General features: G+C 30.1%; 1 protein-coding gene across 3 annotated transcripts in view; it reads right to left on the bottom strand.

Annotated features, from left to right (window-relative positions):
• Positions 1-19,567, bottom strand: part of LOC115887685 (corticotropin-releasing factor-binding protein) — a 77,841-nt gene that overhangs the window by 49,637 nt on the left and 8,637 nt on the right. For 2 of the 3 annotated variants that reach the window (XM_030907144.1, XM_030907146.1), the window contains exon 2: positions 4,736-5,199. In XM_030907144.1, the coding sequence (XP_030763004.1) occupies positions 4,736-4,858 (123 nt within the window). In that variant the 5' untranslated portion in view covers positions 4,859-5,199. Of the gene's footprint in view, positions 1-4,735; positions 5,200-18,680; positions 18,830-19,567 lie in introns of those variants that run through there. The other variant, XM_030907145.1, reaches the window with a different exon arrangement.

Genomic DNA, 19,567 nt, shown 5'->3' on the forward strand with positions numbered 1-19,567 from the left:
TTTACAGGCCATAAGTGGGCGTGCTGTGTGCGCAAAGTAGTAACCTAACTAGTGCCCGATTCCGAAAATTGGAACGACGAAAAACAATAAAGAAAAAACAAAGTTTATAATCTGTATAATCTGTGATATTACAAAAACAAGAGAATCAATAACAGTCGAAAAATTGTAAACAACTGAAAAAATATGTACCAAAGATAAAAGCACTATTAAATGGATTATAAATTATGTAACAAAGTCGTCTGCAAGAAAAATAGATGTTTTTGAATTCCTAAACTTTCTATTTTCATAATTTTCCAATTTCTATTAATGGTGGTAACCTTGTCACAAGAATTCAATATCCTGTCAACCACTAAGGCGTTCAACATGTGTATCTAAGACTAGTTTATATTTATAGATCAAACAAAAGAGCAATTAGGTGGATATTTACGTAGTCTGCAATACATTGTCACGAGAATGTTTCTCCTGTTGATATCTGTTTAGTACTGATATTAAAAAATGTGTTTACTAAACAAAATAATTTAGAAATATGAATAATGCCAGTTTATTTTTATTATGCAAATATTTGTTTATAGTAACCTTAATAAATAAAATTTTAATATACTATAGGTTTGTTAAAATTTTAGTAGATTCTTAATACACAGTATGATGAGAAAAGTGGCATTCAGATAGAAATATACTTTAGAAATGAGGATCGATATTAACTGATATTAAGGAGTATTAACTGGTATTTTTACATACCGTGCTGGCAATTGTTACTTTTGGGTCGGAACTTACATGTGTGGAAGTAAATCGCATAGGAATCTTATTAAGTCGGAGTGAGAGAAATGCGACGGTGTGCTGTTGCGGCGTTGCCCTATTAGGTAAAGTAAAATCACGATCGTAAACCGCTTATTTTTAAAAGACTTTTTGTTCGAAAAGATAACTAGATAAAATCATTAGATATGTTTCTGAGCATCTGAAATGAAATTATAAGGATATCGTTAGGGTGTTCCCTCTTTGTTCAGTACATTATAAACGCATTGTGTGTACTCTTCTTACATACGGAAATCTCGACCCAAGACTAACCTTTGTCAGCCCTTAGTATAACAGGTCATCGATTTTTATTTCCAAGACAACATGACATCGTTTATTTTTCTTTTATGCTGTATTATGCTACAAGAAAGATATACTTTTAAAGATTATTAATGATCATATTACAATATTATTTATCATAACTTCTTAGCTCATGATACGCAGTTATTAGTTGGGATTCTGGAGTTATTTTTTTCAAGATGATTTACAGTAAACTTAAACCACAGTCTATTTATATTCAGCCTGGCAATTGAGGATCATTTGCATACCATACAGCGATATTCTACCTAGATATTCTCACTTATGTTATGTTACGTAACAAGTCGGGTTCTGAGCTCCATCGAGACTTGCAGCTAAAGTTGTAGCTGTGTTAACAATTAAGTTAAATTTGTTAGAAGAAAAATATATAGATGTTGGATTTTCAATTAACCCTTTCAATGTATTTAAAAGTTATAATCTATTATCTCTGTGAGATGTTTCTTATTTTTATGGTCTTTATTATTATATTTTGTAATAAATATAATAAGGTTAGTATCGAAAAATATTTTATAATTTTTAACATGATGAATTAAGCAGGAACGTGTGATTTTAAAATACTTTCTAAAATTATAGCGATTAGTTTGACAAATGCCCTTTAATTTTTATATAAAAATTAATTTTAATATGGTAATAGCCGTTTATTAGTAAGTTTGAAAATAGTATTAAGGTCACATGATGAAGTAGTTGAATATTGATATGAATTTATATACATGACTTTTAGAAGGTTATTTTTACATATACAAATATAAAAAACTGCAAAAGGCTGAACCTGAAAAAATATTCTCTTGCAGTTTTGTTGGTATTTTTATTTTATTCGGGTATCAGCATAAATTTGTCTTTTGCTGCTATTTCCAAAAATAAAAAGGAAATGCTACTGGAGAACTACTGTGGGTACTTGAAATAGTTTAAAACTAATGGCTAATTGTTTTTCTAACCCATAACACTACAAATATTTTGTTAGCTTACACGAGTCTATATTAAAGTCTCTACAACGATAAAATATATGACAGGTTAATGCTGCTTTCTGCCATTTTAATTCAAAAGTATCTATTTTTATATACTATATAAAATTCTGATTTAAATTGAAATATTTTGTAAATTTTTTTCAAAAAATGACAATGTGTCGTTTCTGCTTAGTTTTGATTTTAAATTAAAAAAAATTGTAGGTTTAGTAGTACTGCACTGTAAAATTTAAAAATTAACTCCTCGAATCATGCATATCACATAGTATAATAATCATGAAAAACAACAGCAATGAATAATACAGTATGATCGAAAAATGGCATCCAGTTCGTTTGGAAATAACGATCTTCATCTCCAAGCCATCTCTGACGCCGTTTTTTTTCTATTGTATGATACTTGTCTAGTTTTTACTGATTATAGTACTGCTATCTGTACGCCAATATCAATACTTTAGTTGCTTTTCTTCAAAATTTTTAGGAAGTTGTTAAAAATGGTAAAAACGATAATAGCAGAAAATATATTTCACTGAGGTAAAATAAAATTGGCATAATTTTTGAGACATGGTAAGTACTGTAAATTCATGACCTGGGAGAAAGTAACTGGTACTTATACGCTAATTTAAAGTTTACATATTTTTTTTTAGTTTGACATTGAACAGAAAGTTTTATTCAAGTATTTAATTTATAGCTACAAATATATGTATGTACACATCTACCTAATTTTTAGGTTTACTTAAAGTAAGAAGAAAGTAACTCTAGTGATTTGAACTAACGAGAATAAGTATGAGATGTATTATTAAGAATCTTACGTGTTAAAACTTAAATTTTCACATTACTTTCTTTTATGACTCATTTATTTATAGGTACTAACTTTTTTATTAAAAAGTTAGTACCTATACATGAGTTATAGGAGAAACAAAGTAAAATTCTGAGGATTTAAATATTGAAAATTAAAATATTAATATAGTAGTGAATAAATAGTAATATAAATTGACATAGAAAGCTTTATATTTGATAAACCTGACAATACAAAAAAATTATTCAACTGTAGGACAGCCGTACTTTTTGTGGAGATCAATTGAAAGTGCATAAAAAATGCATAAACCTTACGTTGCCACCGTGCATCGTTTGCAGAAAATGGTAAAATTATGTTTAAATTCACGTGGGTGTTAAAAAAGCTATTTTCCCAATTGTCTACATGCACAGTTATTGCCTATTTCATATTTTTTATACGGTTCAATTTGTTGAAAAGTTGTTCGAAATCCGTATTCAATCGGAAGTGCTTTTTAAATAACTTTAATTGTGCATTTACATCAACATTGCCTTTCCGCTTATTTTTCGTTATACGAAATAGTAAAATTTATGCAGGGTGAGTGTTAAATAAGTGTAAATATTTTAGCAGTAGTATATTTCGACCTCAGAAACACGATTATGAGGGTTTTTTTCCGAAAAAAATAGAAAATTTGAAATTCTTCGGAATTTTTTTTTTAGTTTTTGGTTAAAAAACAAAATTTGTTCATAATATGGCAACATAGGTAGTAATAGTTATTTTTTATACAAGACGACCGAAAATATTAATTCACGAGCGATAAAATCGCGATTGAATTAATGAGGAAAATGCATGTTTTTAAATAATGGTTTTAAAAAATAATTCATATAATTACAAATTGAACAAAAAAAAATCGTTGATATCGGTTAAGAAATGCCTCTAATATAAAATAATTTAATATTGTTAATTATTTTTAATTATTATATTTTTTCACTCACTAATTTTATACAGCTACGGACGAAAAGTTATTACTCTAAATTAGACGAAAAGTTATCTAAAACAGTTAAAACACTTGTAGGTGGCGCCTCCTCCAAATAGGAGTAATATTGACATCAAAATCAAATTGCTCATGTCAAAAAACTCCCAGACACCAATTTTCATCCAAATATTGACGTTACATCAGAAATTATTTGGAAAAAATTGAAATAAAAATGAAACTTCTACACCCTGTATCTCCGAAACTAAGCATTTTAGAACATACATTTACACGAACTTTTTTACTTATTTTTATCTGCAGAATATGCTGCCAAAGTTACCGGAATACAATTCGGACCACTCTGTATATTTACTCATATACCTTAGGATTATGTAAAGTGATCTAAAAGGATACCAAAAATGCAATAATAAACAAGGTGTTCCGTTTAAAAAAAGTCATCCCTATCCACTCACAATTTTTTGAGCCACCCTAGGGAAGTTAAAATATTTTCCTGAAATACATCCTCGTACATAACCCTGTATATTTACTCATATATCTTAGGATTATGTAAAGTGATCTAAAAGGATACCAAAAATGCAATAATAAACAGGGTGTTCCGTTTAAAAAAAGTCATCCCTATCCACTCACAATTTTTTGAGCCACCCTAGGGAAGTTAAAATATTTTCCTGAAATACATCCTCGTACATACTTAAGGTTTGCACTTAAACAAAACTTTTAGGTTTTTAATTGTAGGAGCTACAGATGCCCGACACACTATTGCCGGACCCTGTATATTAATTTTGATTTTTAGATTTTCTTTAAAAATATTTTAACAAAAAATATTTCTTATTTCTTATTTTTTTTTGAAAAAAATATAATTTTATTAAACAATAGAAATCAGCAAACTGCTCAACTTACCCCCTTGTTTGAACCCAGCGGCACCAATCCCGTCCATCCTTCCGGCCGGCCGCTGACCGCCAACGCGAGCACCGCTACGGGTAGAAGAACCACTTGAACCAAACCATAACATCCCAGCGTCATTCTCTAAGCCGGATCCGGATCCACGTATCGAGAGATAATCGAAAGGGCTGTGCGGTGCGGACAGGGCTTAAGGGTTAGCGAGGAGGCGTCGCGCCGGCAATGTCCAAGTTCTTGCGGAGCGACGCGTTTTATAGCGTCGGGTGCGAAGAGCGTCGGTGTTAGCGACGTCTCTCACCGTTCTTGCGCCTCAAGGGATGCACGCGGGACATGGTGCTCGCCGTTCTTGCATTATTTCGTTTGTTGCTTTCATGAGGTCTTAAAACGGTATTGGTGGTATATCGGGTATTCGATATTTTTCTCGGTAATGGTTTGGAAAGTTTGTTTCACGCGTTTTGTCGTCACTGAAAAATAAGGAAAGGGTATTTAAATGCATGGTTCAAAGAACAGAGTTTATATCTCGGTAATCCCAACTGAGGATTACTATAGACCAGAGATCCAAATTCATTTTTTTTCTTGATCAATTTTAAAGTTTTAAGCTTCATTCAGAACGTCCAAATTAGGGGCATAAATTAGTGGTTTTAATTAGCGTAGAAGTTTGTTCCACTACTTTCAACGCTAAAATTAATGGTAGTCATTTTCAATTAGTAGAAAAAGTTAACAAACTTTTAACAACTGACTACCACAAGCTGTTGCTAGGAAATTATAGTAATTTTAATTGTGTTTTTTAGACATTGTGAATGATCGTAAACTAATAAGTATAAGTGTAATTGAAAGCACTAATTTATTCCACTAATTGCGAGGTTCTGAATGAAGCTTTACTCGTTTTGGTAGACCCCCTGCTGCTACATTTCTAACATATCCCCCAAAACTCCTAAAAAAAGATTAGATCTAACCCGAGGATTTTTAGGAGAATTTTTGCGTCATTAGATCAAATCTTTGTTCCAGGCTTTCATAGGTAACAGTATCACCAGATGCTATAACTGTTACTTGAAAAAGTCTGGGAATTTTCAGTGGCTTATTACTTACTACAGTTGGGGGTTGGAACTGTTGGTGTTAAATGGTAACAGTTTCGCTAACCATGTTAGCATTATCAACTGATTTTAAACTGATCTAATTTTAAAAAAAATTAAATTATTTTTAACTGATCTAATTTAATTATCTGCTGATGATGCGCGTCCAGTGCAAAAGTAAAGTATTTTGGGGTATTGTGGTGAATTAGTGTTTTCTTTTGCGGAATTTTACTCGTAAGTCTGCTAACCAACAAAAAGTGTTTGATGTTTCAAGAGGTTTATCTCCTTTTACCATCAATTGCAAAAAAACAAAAGAAATTTAAAACTATTTAAATTTTCCAAATGTAACTACCGTATGATCGAATAAAAACGGCGTCCAGTTGGCTTGGAAATGACGATCGATGACATTTCCCATATATAATTTTACATATAAAATGACAGCGATCTTCATTTCATAGCCATCGCTGATGCCGTTTTTATTAGATCATACGGTACTCAAAGAACGCTATAGTTTTTGGACAGACACGGCTACTAAGACCTTTAACCTTCTGATAAACGAAAATTTTCAAAGACGACATCCAATTTGCCTTTGAATTGACAGACATAACTGCCTGTCACTGTCACAAATCTCCTGGTTGGATATATATAATATGTGGTTCCTATGAAAGACGTTATCATAAAAAGTCATACTGTACGTGTTCCGGTTCTTTATAGAAAGCACGCCGCTCTAAATAAAACCGCCTAAAGCTATTTTAAGGGTGACAAAACAAAATAATAATTTGCATAGAATTTAAAATGTATACGACACGAATAAAATAATTAAATATAAATATTGTTTTAGTAGAATAACGTTTAATTTAATACTGCATATATTAAATGTAAATAGAGATATACAAACCACACATACACTTATACATGTGGGAAAGGGAGGTAAATAATCCCAAAATATCTTAACAGCAAACAGCAAAACTTATTAATGATATTAAACGTAATATCATGAATGTTATAATTTGGAAAATGACTTTACGAATCTGGCCAAAGGCTGACATACAATATGCTTAATGTGAATGTTATGCTGGTCTGTAGATTGCTAAACATAATTTCGTGATGGGTTTCCTCGGTGTATTTCGTTAAGTGCGCGCAATGACACACAAACCGACTGTTTGGAAATTCGTCCACTATGAGGCAACACACCACACTCCTTCAGTCGATGGTAAAATGGATTTAGAAAAAGACCTATTTTTGCTTTAGTTTCTTCTGGCTTTGATTAGTCCAGGAGATGTTTTTTTCTTTTTTAATTCATTCATGTCATCAATTCTTATTTCCTCAGGAATACCGCAATACCTTTGAGAGCATAATGAATCTTTTTTCGGTTTCTTTTTTGTTTTTGTCACTCAGGTTATCTGTACTAATATATAAATTTCTTAAGTGACTGACTCACTAATTAATCACGATCCTGCTCAAACCACTCAACATAAGAAGCTCAATTTTGGCATACAGGTTGATTCTAGGGTGTAGAGGTTCGATAAGAAGGGATTTTTCAAAATTCCAGTTTCAAGGGGGTGAGACCACCCCTCAAATATTACAATATCTTTTATTTAAAAACGGTCAAGTTTCCGAAAAAACGCTTAAACACGTATATTTTATTTTGTTGTTTTGCATATTTTAAGATTTTTTAAAAATGTATACAGGGTGTTTCATAAAATATGACCATTGAGTAATCACGATTCTGTTTAAACTGCTAGACGTTTAAAGCTGATTTTTGGCAAACGGATTGACTGTGGGGTGTAAAGGTTCGATAAGGAGCGGTTTCTCAAATCTCAATTTCCAAGAGGGTGAAAACGCCCCCCAAATATTACAATATTTGTTATTTAAAAAATCGTTAGTATTTCGGAAAAACGCTTGGACACGTATAATTTATTTTGTATTTTACATATTTTGAAATTTTTTAAAAAATCATACAGGGTGTTTCAAAAAGTTGGGTAATTGATTAACCACGATTCTCCTTAAACTGCTTGACGTAAAAAGCTTATTTTTGACAAACGGATTTTTCGAAAGTCAAATTCCAACGAGATGAAACTACCCCTCAAATATTACCAAGTTATATAATAATATCGCCATTTTGTTTTTTCTCATGTTGACATAAATGTGAGAAAATTTTATCCAGTTTGTATGTTAATGGAAATTCTTGCTTTGCTTTATCATCGCCATTTGACAACTTGACATTTTTCATTACAATAAATTAATTGCTTTTATTTCATTACAAGAAAATTATGAACTGACCAAAATTAAATTTAATTATAATAAAAAATTAGCATTATCCAAATCGGTTTTCACAAAGCTAACTAAAACGGTTTATTTATTACAAAAAAAAAGATACCAATTAAATATATACAATTTTAACAGTGTATATATTAACTGAACATCATCTTTTCAGAAAATTACTACCTTATTGTATATTTAAAAAATTGTTTTTTATTTGTTATTTGAATTATTTATTTTTCAATGTGAAGTCACTAGAAATTCCAACCTCTTGTCAATTTGAACATGAACCTATTATTACTGTGTAGAAGGTTTAACTAATTTAGTAAATTCCCAAAACTACATTTTGCGTCAGCCTGTTTTTATTTTCTTGTGAAAGCAGGTTTTATGGTTCGAACTAAATCTTTTAAGTACATCGGTAAACACTTCTAACTATTCTATTACACCACTTATTATCACCAGAAATCATAATTAACCATGGTCATAAAACTTTCACCTGAATTTTTAAATTTGTTTACTCACACTGGACTATGTACCTACAGTTCCTCACGTATTGATCTCAATCAATTGACGATTATAATAATCATTATGTGCAAGAAATTAATCTAAGATCAAATTTCAATTTGATTGTCAATTTTCTCATTATTCTAATACATATAAAATGATTTTATCAGTGTGTCTATATCACAAGTTATAGTTATTTTTTATACAAAACGATAAATTGTATTAAATATATTTTTTTTTTAAATATTCAGAAATTATTATTTCAAGGAATTTATTATAAGTAGAAAAAATATTGTGCTGGATTAGCGTTGGTATCTAATTTTGACACAAGGGGTCGCGCTTAACTTTTTCAATTTTAATTCAATATTCATTGTTTTCAAACTATGTTATTAGACTTTGTTGTATTTTGTGAATGTATAAATGTTTTCTTAGTATAAAGTTGCATTATAGTAATTTGAATTATATTAAAAAGTATTACATACATATTTAAGATTCAAATATGACATATATGTCAGTTGCCGTCTAAAATGTCATCTTGATAACAAAAAGTTAGTTATTGTCAAAAGTAGTTAAAATCATGTTAAAATATTAAAATTTACAAGTTATAATTAGATATTTTATATTGTTTCGACAACAAACACATAATAGAACAGCGTAATGTTGATATACAGGTCCAAAACAAAAAGTGCCGTTATATTTTTCAGTTTTCGTTGTCAACCAGAGTTGTTAAACTACACGTAGTAATTAATACCTCCATTTACTACATGTCACAAGTAGTTTTTAAATGTCGAGTAGTAAATGTGTAGTTTATGTAACTAATGTAATTTTTTAAAATAACAGTGAAAACATAACCTAAAAACTTGTTGATCAATTTAAGAAATAAAAAATCTATATTTTGTGAATCTGTTCCTTATTATGTAATATTTTTGATACTTAGTAGTTAAAAATTAGAATTTATAGTTTATTTTGTGTTTAATGTTACTTTGTATTTCATAGAAAATACACTTTTATTGAAAAAAAATTGTATTTTTTTTTCTGATTTTGTTTAACTTATACAAATACAATACCGTATGATCGAAAAAAAACGGCGTCCAGTTGGCTTAGAAATGACGATCGATGACATTTCCCATATAATTTTACATATAAAATGACAGCGATCTTCATTTCATAGCCATCGTTTACGCCGTTTTTATTCGATCATACGGTATAACTTCATACTTCCATGATAAGAATTTGGCTTGATTTTTGTTTAAAATCTAAATTGTTTATGTTTTACTATATTTTTGTAGGTAGTTTTTAATGTAGTTTTTATGTAGTTTTTGAAAGTAGTTTTTAAAATTTTAAAACGTAGTTAATACAAAAAACTACGCGTAGTTTTTGGCGTAGTTTTTTGCTTCATAAACTACTTAACAACCCTGTTGTCAACCGCGGAAGTTCCAGTGGTTTTAGTGTTGTCGGATAATTTTATTTGTAAAATAGAAATATTGCGTTTGGATTGCAAAACTAAAAGTGGAAGTTTTATTGCAATGTAAGTAAGCGTTTGTCCATTTTATATTTTACTTTTTTCATACCTACGACAAATATACATATACTTTATTGAAATTTTATAATTCGTTTTATTTAAAAAATATTAGAAAACAAGTTTGTAATCCTGTAATTGACATAATTGTTATGTAATATATTCCATTTAAATGTAATATATTACTTTACAATTTAAAAAATAGCTATTTATGTAACTAGTACCTAAAATGATGTTTTTTAGGACGAATCATTACTGTTTGCGGACGAGGCATTAGCCGAGTCCGAAATAGTAGATGAGTCCTAAAAAACATAATTTAGGTACGTGTTACATACACTATTTTTTGTCATACGCTTTTTACAGTTTTTTAGAACGCATATTTGCAAATTTTCCATATTTGAAATTATAATGTTTGAAAAAGTTGGCTTATAAATTCATATCTTAGTAACGAGTTTGTTTATTTCATCGCATTTTGACATGTCATTCGAAATTTGTCACAAAATCACACAAATTCATCAACAATTTTAAAATGTTCCAAAATCCCGAACATATTGCTAATAAGGCCAAAGAAATCGTGTTGGATTTACTTCCTGTGAAGTCTCGTGCCATTTACCAGAAAGAATATGATGTTTTTAATGAATGGAAAGACAAAAATGGCGTATTCGTTGTAAATGAAGATGTATTGCTAAATTATTTCCACGAAAAAAGTAAGTACCTAGGTACCTATTTAAAAGAGGCTTTTAAATTAAAATATTCTTAAATTACAGTCACAAACATTCAAACCATCGTCAATTTGGTCGAAATATTCCATGCTGAGAGCAGTGTTAAGTGTTAAAGAAGATATTTATATTGACAAATTTCCAAAACTTATTGCTTTTTGAAGAGGAATTCGGTTGGTTACGAGCCTAAAAAGTCTAAGGTTTTGTCCATAAAAGAGATCGGTGATTTTTGGCCACGGCTAGTGATGAAACTTATTTACTTACTAAGGTAAGTTTGCGATAATGATTTTTAAAATATATAGATGGTTTCTTATTCCATTGTATTTGATTTTTAGGTAGCTCTTGTCATTGGCCTTTGTGGAGCATGTAGAAGAGAAGAATTGTACTCTCTACGAGTGCAAGACATCATAGAAAAAGACAACAGCTGCCTTTTAGTTACCCTTGCGGATACAAAAACTAATATCAAAAGAGTGTTTCCGGTGGTGAACGAAGGGAACGTTGTCAATCCAGTTGAGTTGTATAGAAAATATGCTTGTCTTAGGCCAAAAAATGTACCACATGATTATGTCTTCATCTCTTATCGTAAAGGAAAATGCACCGTGCAACGAGTCGGCATTCATTCATTTGGGAAGATGCCATCGATTGTAGCAGCATTTTTAAAGTTGTCGAACCCAAACGAATATACAGGTCATTGTTTCCGACGTAGTTCTGCTACTCTTGCTGCAGATGCAGATGTGGATTTTACATCGCTGAAACGCCTAGGAGGTTGGAGGTAAAAATTTTAATATTTTCCGATCTTGTTCTAAACAACAATAATTATTTAGGTCGTCCACAGTGGCCGAAGGTTACATAGAAGAATCTATTGAGAAAAAGAAGAAAGTTTGCAAACTGCTAATGGGGGAAAAGAAAATCGCGACCACTTCCACGGATGTATTACCAAGTACATCATCGTTCGCATTTACTCCACCTCATCAGAAAGTAAATTTACCTGCCAATGGAGGAGTCGTTTCGATTGCAGATGCAAGTTTTCAAAATGCACAAAATTGTTCATTTCATTTTTATTTTTCCAAATAACTTAGCTTTTGATATTGTTAGTATTTAATAATTTAAAAATCAAATACAATGGAATAAGAAACCATCTATATATTTTAAAAATCATTATCGCAAACTTACCTTAGTAAGTAAATAAGTTTCATCACTAGCCGTGGCCAAAAAATCACCGATCTCTTTTATGGACAAAACCTTAGACTTTTTAGGCTCGTAACCAACCGAATTCCTCTTCAAAAAAGCAAAAGTTTTGGAAATTTGTCAATATAAATATCTTCTTTAACACTTAACACTGCTCTCAGCATGGAATATTTCGACCAAATTGACGATGGTTTGAATGTTTGTGACTGTAATTTAAGAATATTTTAATTTAAAAGCCTCTTTTAAATAGGTACCTAGGTACTTACTTTAAACAAATAACTTAGCTTTTGATATTGTTAGTATTTAATAATTTAATTATAAATATATGTATAATTTTATGTGATTTTGTGACAAATTTCGAATGACAAAATAAAACAACCAAATAACGAATTTAGACATTTTAGTCCATAAAGGTTGCCATGACGACCTTTACGGCCTAGGCCGAAAAAGAAACATTTTACGGACTGAAATGAGTCCGTAAAATAGCTGTTTTTGGGAGCGTATGACAAAAAATATATTAAAAATATATACAGGCATTAATTGAAATTTTTTGGGTGCGAACAAACAGGAGAGGCGCTTTATTATTTACTTTCATTTCTTAACATGACAGACGAAGTTCTAAATGGGGATGTTTTGTGGTTTTGAGTCAATATTTTTTAATTCTCATTCGCGTCGATTGCTGATTGAACTAGAGCCAGAAATGGCTCAAAACGAAATAAGTAAATTACCAACAGATCTTCAGGCTGAGGCGACAAAAGCCATATCCAAACTACTTCCATTTAAATCCCGAATATGTATATGTATCAAGATAAAATTTATTTGAAATTTGATAGGGCACGGTAATTGTGAGAGTTTGAAAGAATTCCAGATTCATTCATTAAAATAAATTACATTCACTACATAGTTTGTTAGTGAAAAAAAAACATGCATAAATTTGTTTATTTTAATTACATTACGAAACGAAAGTTATAATTGCAATAAAATACTGTAATAAATCTTTAAAAATACCGAAAATAGGTACTCAAAAAGTTATAACAACTCTACGGTAAAATAAATTTAGGAAAAATAACTAAAAAAATCTTTCTAAAGAAAAAAAAACAAAAAATACAAGCTGTCATTTTACATACACGAAAAAATACATTAATTTGTTAATATAATATGTATGTTGCAAACTAAAAAAATTATTGATTTTCATTTAATAAAATCATCCTTAATTAAGTTTCAAAGCGTTTCAAAGTTTCAAAGGAACTTTAGTAAAGTTTGTCCAACGTGTCAGGGCAGTTTTTGACAGACGACATCCAGGAAATGACAGAAAATACAATTTACCTGTAAATTTAAACGACAACCTGTCACTGTCATGTATTCTCCAATTGGACATACCTGGTTATTTTTAAAAGTTAAAAATATTATTTTTTCATATAAAAAAACAGATTTGGTATTTTTTTATATGACATAATATATCAGAATTCCTCGGAGTACCCTCGGTATTTTTTTACTTTATTTGCTACGAAATGACATATCATATGTCAACTTTTGACATTTTCAATTAAAAAATATTTTATATTTTAATCTAAAGTGCAACGCCTGTGTTCATAACGGCACAATTTGACTCGAAATACAAAGTGTAGCATGTTTATGTAGCAAATGTTTAAGAGATTTTAATAGAAAAATCCCATGCCAGAAATAATAGTTTAAGAAACCTTTATTCGTCCTTAAATACCAGGTTTTAACAGGTTATAACACAGTACCGTAAAACGTGTAACGCCAAACATATAAAATTTTCGCTTAAAACAGAAACCTTCTAAAATTTAAATTTTGCCTAACCTCGTTCGCGCCAGAAGCATTCCGGCAAAAATACATTCATCCTTGGCATCTCTAATATAGGTCAATGTTGTATTTTCATAGGACGTGCCCTAAGTCAATACCCTAACAGTAAAAAGGTTTCAACTACTGCTGTTAAAAGTCATTCAATATCAAATTTTTATCAATGGTTCCATATACCGTAAATTTTTATATTTTACACGTATAATATATTTGAATAGGTATTCATTATCATAAGCATCTACTTATACAGGCCCGGCAATGGATCTCTAGGCATAGGAATTACATGCATTGGAATGAAACGCCTATAAAAAGTCTATGCTTAAACAGAGATGGACAACAACTTCCCCGTTTCCACTTCCACTACGACTGTCTACTTAGACAAACTCCAATAAGATAACAAATTTTGGAAATTCCGCCACCTCCCATCCACTCATGATACCCATCTCCCTGCCCTTTATTTATCGCCATTATTTTATTTCCCTTCCCGCGCCTCCGCACCTCGCTATTCTGACTCCCGTCAGTTCATCACAGAGTTGCCAGGTCTACCGGTTTCGTCTGTAAGCTACCGATCTACCGATTTAAAGAAAAATCTAACGATATATTCAACTGCGTCTTTAGTTTTTACAATAGAAGCACTTATAAAAAGCTGACTTATTTGACTAAAAATTAAGCGACTGCCGTGTTGGAATCTGTATAATTTGACTTTATTATTGTTTCATTAAATTTTATTTAGTAATAACACACATACAGGTCATCGTTCTGTCTAGTTGCAGAGTTACAGAGATATTCCTAAAAATCCTTATTACTCCTTATTACTCCTTATTAGGCGCGGTATTGGCGACATGCCCGAAGAAGTTGATATCTTTTGAAAAGATTTTATTTCATTCATCTACTAAAGTTGAACCCATATTTTCCCCAAAAAATGTAAACAAAAAACAAAATTTAAGTTAAGAAACAACCTAAATTCGGACAAATATTTTAGTGATTTTCCCGTCAAAAAAATATATTAATATGAAAAAAGAGTGAGAGTTGCTACAGCTTTCCCATTGAAATGAAATTAATTTTAGATATCACTGATCAAAATTTGTACAAAGGTAAAAAGTGACTGCTACACTAATTTGTGACTGCTATCCCTACTTGTTATAGTTTTATATGTTTTTATTAATATATTAATATTATTTAATTCAATATTTTTTTTAATATTAAATAATATACCTAGCTATTTCTAATTCTTGTTATATTTATTATATTTGTATTTTATTTGAGTGATCTATTATTACGACACATAGGAATGCTAATTTTGGACTTAAATATTATATTTTATTTCGTTTCTGTACTTTTAATTTTTGTTGAAGATCTACCGAGAATTTTGTTCTCGTATGGAATTATAATCTAACAAACCCGGCAACCCTGTTCGTCTACTCCTTATAAAGTTTTTTTCGGCCTAATTCCTTTGTCACAGCCGCGGCTTTGTGAAGCGCCGCCGCCGACCGACTGTGTCGGGGCGACTGCTAGGAAGATCGTACAGTATTGCCATTTCATAGAATTGCACTTGCTATTTTAGAAATGATATCAAAGTTTTGCATGTTACTTTTCGTTTTAGAAAGAAGTTATGTGCCTAGAGAAAACATTCGTAAAATTGTTTCGTACTTTATTTAATATTTCATTAAGTAGGCAAGATAATGGAATTAGAAGATTTAGGATTTTGACAAGCCAACATAATTTCGATTTAATTGAATGGCAACACTGTCCGTTCTGTTTCTATCTTTTCGATTCTGTTCTATTAGTAGGCGGTAGCCCCCACACAAGCGTCTTAAAGACCCGCCCGGCGCCCCCTCTCGCAGGGGCTCTCTCGTCGTATCACTTCTATGATCACTTACCCTATACGATGGTAGGGAAAAGACACTTTATCCGTCTCTGTTGCACTGCAGTGTATTTTGCAGGCTTACCATCTTTTTTTATCGCATTGAAAACCTCCTATTGCTAATATTCCTTTGCCAGTAGTGTATACAGACTCTCCCAGGCTGAGCGTGTCTTCGAAGGTTCTAGAGGACTCCAATATCTAGATCGGAGATTTTTCGTACATTATTGTTTCACAACGAGATCTATCGATTAAATATATTTTCAATATGGCTGCACTTCCGAAAGCATCGGAAGTTGACAACAACTTTCTAATTTTAAATAGGTACCCCCCATTTTGTATTACATACTTAAATTCTCTGTAAAATTTTATGAATTTTGATATCAAACACTCTATAACTAACAATAACCGCTTTTGACAAAAAGAATATTTAAAGTTTTTAAACGAAAAAAACTGCCTGTCAAAAAAATTTGTATAGCCTAAACGACAAATTCAGAGATTACCAGAGCCACTGCGACATAGGGAGATAAGATAAGACTAAGGCTATCTGTTTCAAAAATAAAATTGTTTGAATGTCATATAATATTGGCCGTAGCTGTCATTGAGCGATTAAAAATTGTGATAAATCATTTTTTTTTAACAGAAACACACTTTTTTGTTTCACTAGGAAAAAGGTTTTTCAATTGGTTACTTTTTGATTATATCATATACATGTTCCCATATACCATATACAAGGTATTAAAAATTTAGTTTTAAAGTGTATAGTTTTCTTGATTTTAACAAGTAGCCTACGATATTAAACGTCAAACAATGTAAAAAAATATATCTGGTCATGTCATAATTTTTGACACTTTGTTAAAAAGCATGGCTGAGAAACTTAAATGGAAATGACGGTTCATTAAAAATAGTTTTTCCTCCAAGATGCAGAGGCGCAAAATATTAAAACTGTCAATATTATCAATGCAAATGTTAATATCTGACAATAATAAAATTTGATTTTTAACTGTCACTCAGAGACGCTTTTGTTGTGATTTTACGGTTTGATTTCGTTTTGATTTGTCGAATTATTGTAAAATTAAATTCCTTCAGAGTTTTTGCCAGTATTCTGTTTTAGACAATGTTTTTTAAAAATGGTGGGACAATTTGTGTTTTGTATAGACTCTTAATTATTTTTTATCATGGAGTTTAATTGTTGTACACCTGGTTTCCGAAGGATACAATGGTAAGTAAATTAAACATATCTACTTACAGTTATAGATTTTTTAAATTAGTACTGCTAATAAATGTCACCTGCTAAGCAGTTATTTAATTTTATTACGGTGCATGTAAGGAATTAAGGACGCGCGTTGTGTTATATTAGCATGATCAGCAGATGATTACATCTAATTTAATTTGTTTTTATTATTTCAGGTCTCAAACGGAAACAAACTGGGAATCTTGCCTACACCAAAATTATATAGCCGTTTCCAATTCACTTCAAAGGGAGGAAAATTATGTAAAACTGCCTGCTATTTGCTGAAAACCGCCAAAGATTAAATTATAACTGTAACAACTTAATATATACTATTTCTATTCTTTTTAATATATTTTTTAATTAATATCCGACATATAAGAACATTTTGTATGCTTTTAATTCAGTTGATTTATCGTTTATAATATGTTCGACCTAATTAAAAGCACACAAAGTGTTCTTACATGTATGTCTAAATTTATTTTAAATTAACTAAAACAACCCCCCTTCCCCGCACCCCTCTCTACCATTAGTATTTCTTCCTCCATCTACCAGAGGCGCCCTTGTATAATAAAATTGAAATGTATTATAAGTTGCCTATCTATTTAATAGTATAAGTCTTTTATCTATGGTTAAAAAGTCAGTATCTTTCACCATTTCCAAGCCAACTTTGCATATTATTAGTATTATCAACTATAAGGTATCACTAAAGATCGAAAATACGAGATATATTTTAATAGCAATCCAGTGTCAAAATGCTATGTTAAAAAAAACAAATTTAGTATAAAAAATATGCTTGAATCACTTTATATACTCGTACCAATAAAAATATTTTAAAATGTGTGCGCTATTATAGGCTACATATTTTATAAAAAAGGGTTAGCGTGAATATCTCACAAATGAAACCTTAACAAATGGAAATATAAGGCTTTTTTGGAAAACTGCGTCACCCTGTAGAACTTATCTAATATTTACAGTTTATACCTCTTTATACCTATACCCAAACCTTTTAATCTTACAAACATTTTTAATCAATAAAATATAATTTTGGTTCCTAAATCCAAATTTTATAAATTACTGAATTACAGTTTAATTATAACATTATTTTATCGTTTTTTTAAATAAAATTATAAAAAAGATTGAAATTATTATACTGGGTGAGTCTTAAATAAAGTCAGAACACGATTATTTGGAATTTTTTGAAAACAATATATTTTTTTTAGTTTATAGTTAAAAATTATAACTTCTTGATAGTATATATATCTTAACAATATAAGTAGTAGATTAAATTTACAAGAAGGAAATCCCAGAAAAGATCCAGTGATTCTCAAAATTTAAGCAAAAAATCATTTCTTTTGGAAATTTTTAATACAAAATAATACGGTTATTTTGGACTTATTTGAAAAACGGTAAAGAGAAAATATATTTGTTTTATCGAGATCTACCAGCTCTGAAAATATTGGCACTTATTTAAGACTCACCCTGTATATACCATTTGAAAGGTCCAGGGAAAAAAACACTTGATACGCGCCAATTTCTTAATTTTAGGATTTTACAATATTATAGTAGGTCCCAACTGGTCCCTACAAAATGTATAAACTCTGCAGGACAATATAAGTTGTTAAATCCTATGATATATGCCTAGCAAAAATATAGAATAGAGAGAAAGAATCATATTTGCCCCTGGACACTTCATTTGTAATTAAATATATGTTCTTAATAATATAAGCATCAAAATATTTTTTTTGTATGCTAATATCTTACCTCTTTTCTAATTAATTGAATTATAACTTTTAATAACTTATATCGCGTTATATTGAGAATTTCATAGGAAATTTGAACTGATTGCGAATAATAATAATGATACGTATCATAATAACCAACTGTGTCAACGCTTCAAACATAAAGACATCAAAATCTATTTAATAAAATACGTCGTGGTGGTAATTCGACAAAACCAAATTTGTACATTTAATTTCCTGTTACTGTCTAATTTGATATACTAACTGCATGTGTCACAATAGCAAAAAAAAATTAAACTTATTTTTCATATATACCTTAATTAGATTGGATTTTAACCTGTTTTATTTAACAGCAATTCGATAAATATTGTATTTGTTTGAGGAAACTGCTTATTGTTAGTAAATTGGTTCTAAAAAAAATATTTGCCTGAGAATTTATTCCATCTCCCACTAAGACCAAACAATAAATTGATCTGGTTTAGCCAATATTTGTTTTATAATCAATAACTAAATAAGAACATGTTAATAGCCTTAACTAGAAAAGTGTTGTTATTTGGTTAGAATAAGTTAACTAGTTCGCAGTATAAAATTTAGGTTCTAAAATCATAATTTGTACCAATTGGCATAAACAAGGTTGTTTATTCTGAAGTAGTTTGTGTTCTGAAGTTATCATGTTTACTGTTAGATATTTACACGACAATAAAAGCTATCTATTATTTAGTCACGTATTAACTTATTACAAAATTAATTAAAATGATGGTAACTAATTCTTAATTTTTGTTTTAAATAGGTACCTATATCACTAATAATAATTAATACTATAGAGGAAAAGTTAATTGATAGAAACAGCACTGGAAGAATTGTCAAATCAAGAGTTTGGGACCCAGTGAATGACATTAAAACGATCAA

This window comes from Sitophilus oryzae, unplaced genomic scaffold (genome assembly GCF_002938485.1).
Source record: "Sitophilus oryzae breed Bouriz unplaced genomic scaffold, Soryzae_2.0 scaffold_60_pilon_pilon, whole genome shotgun sequence".
Taxonomy (NCBI): Eukaryota; Metazoa; Arthropoda; class Insecta; order Coleoptera; family Curculionidae; genus Sitophilus; species Sitophilus oryzae.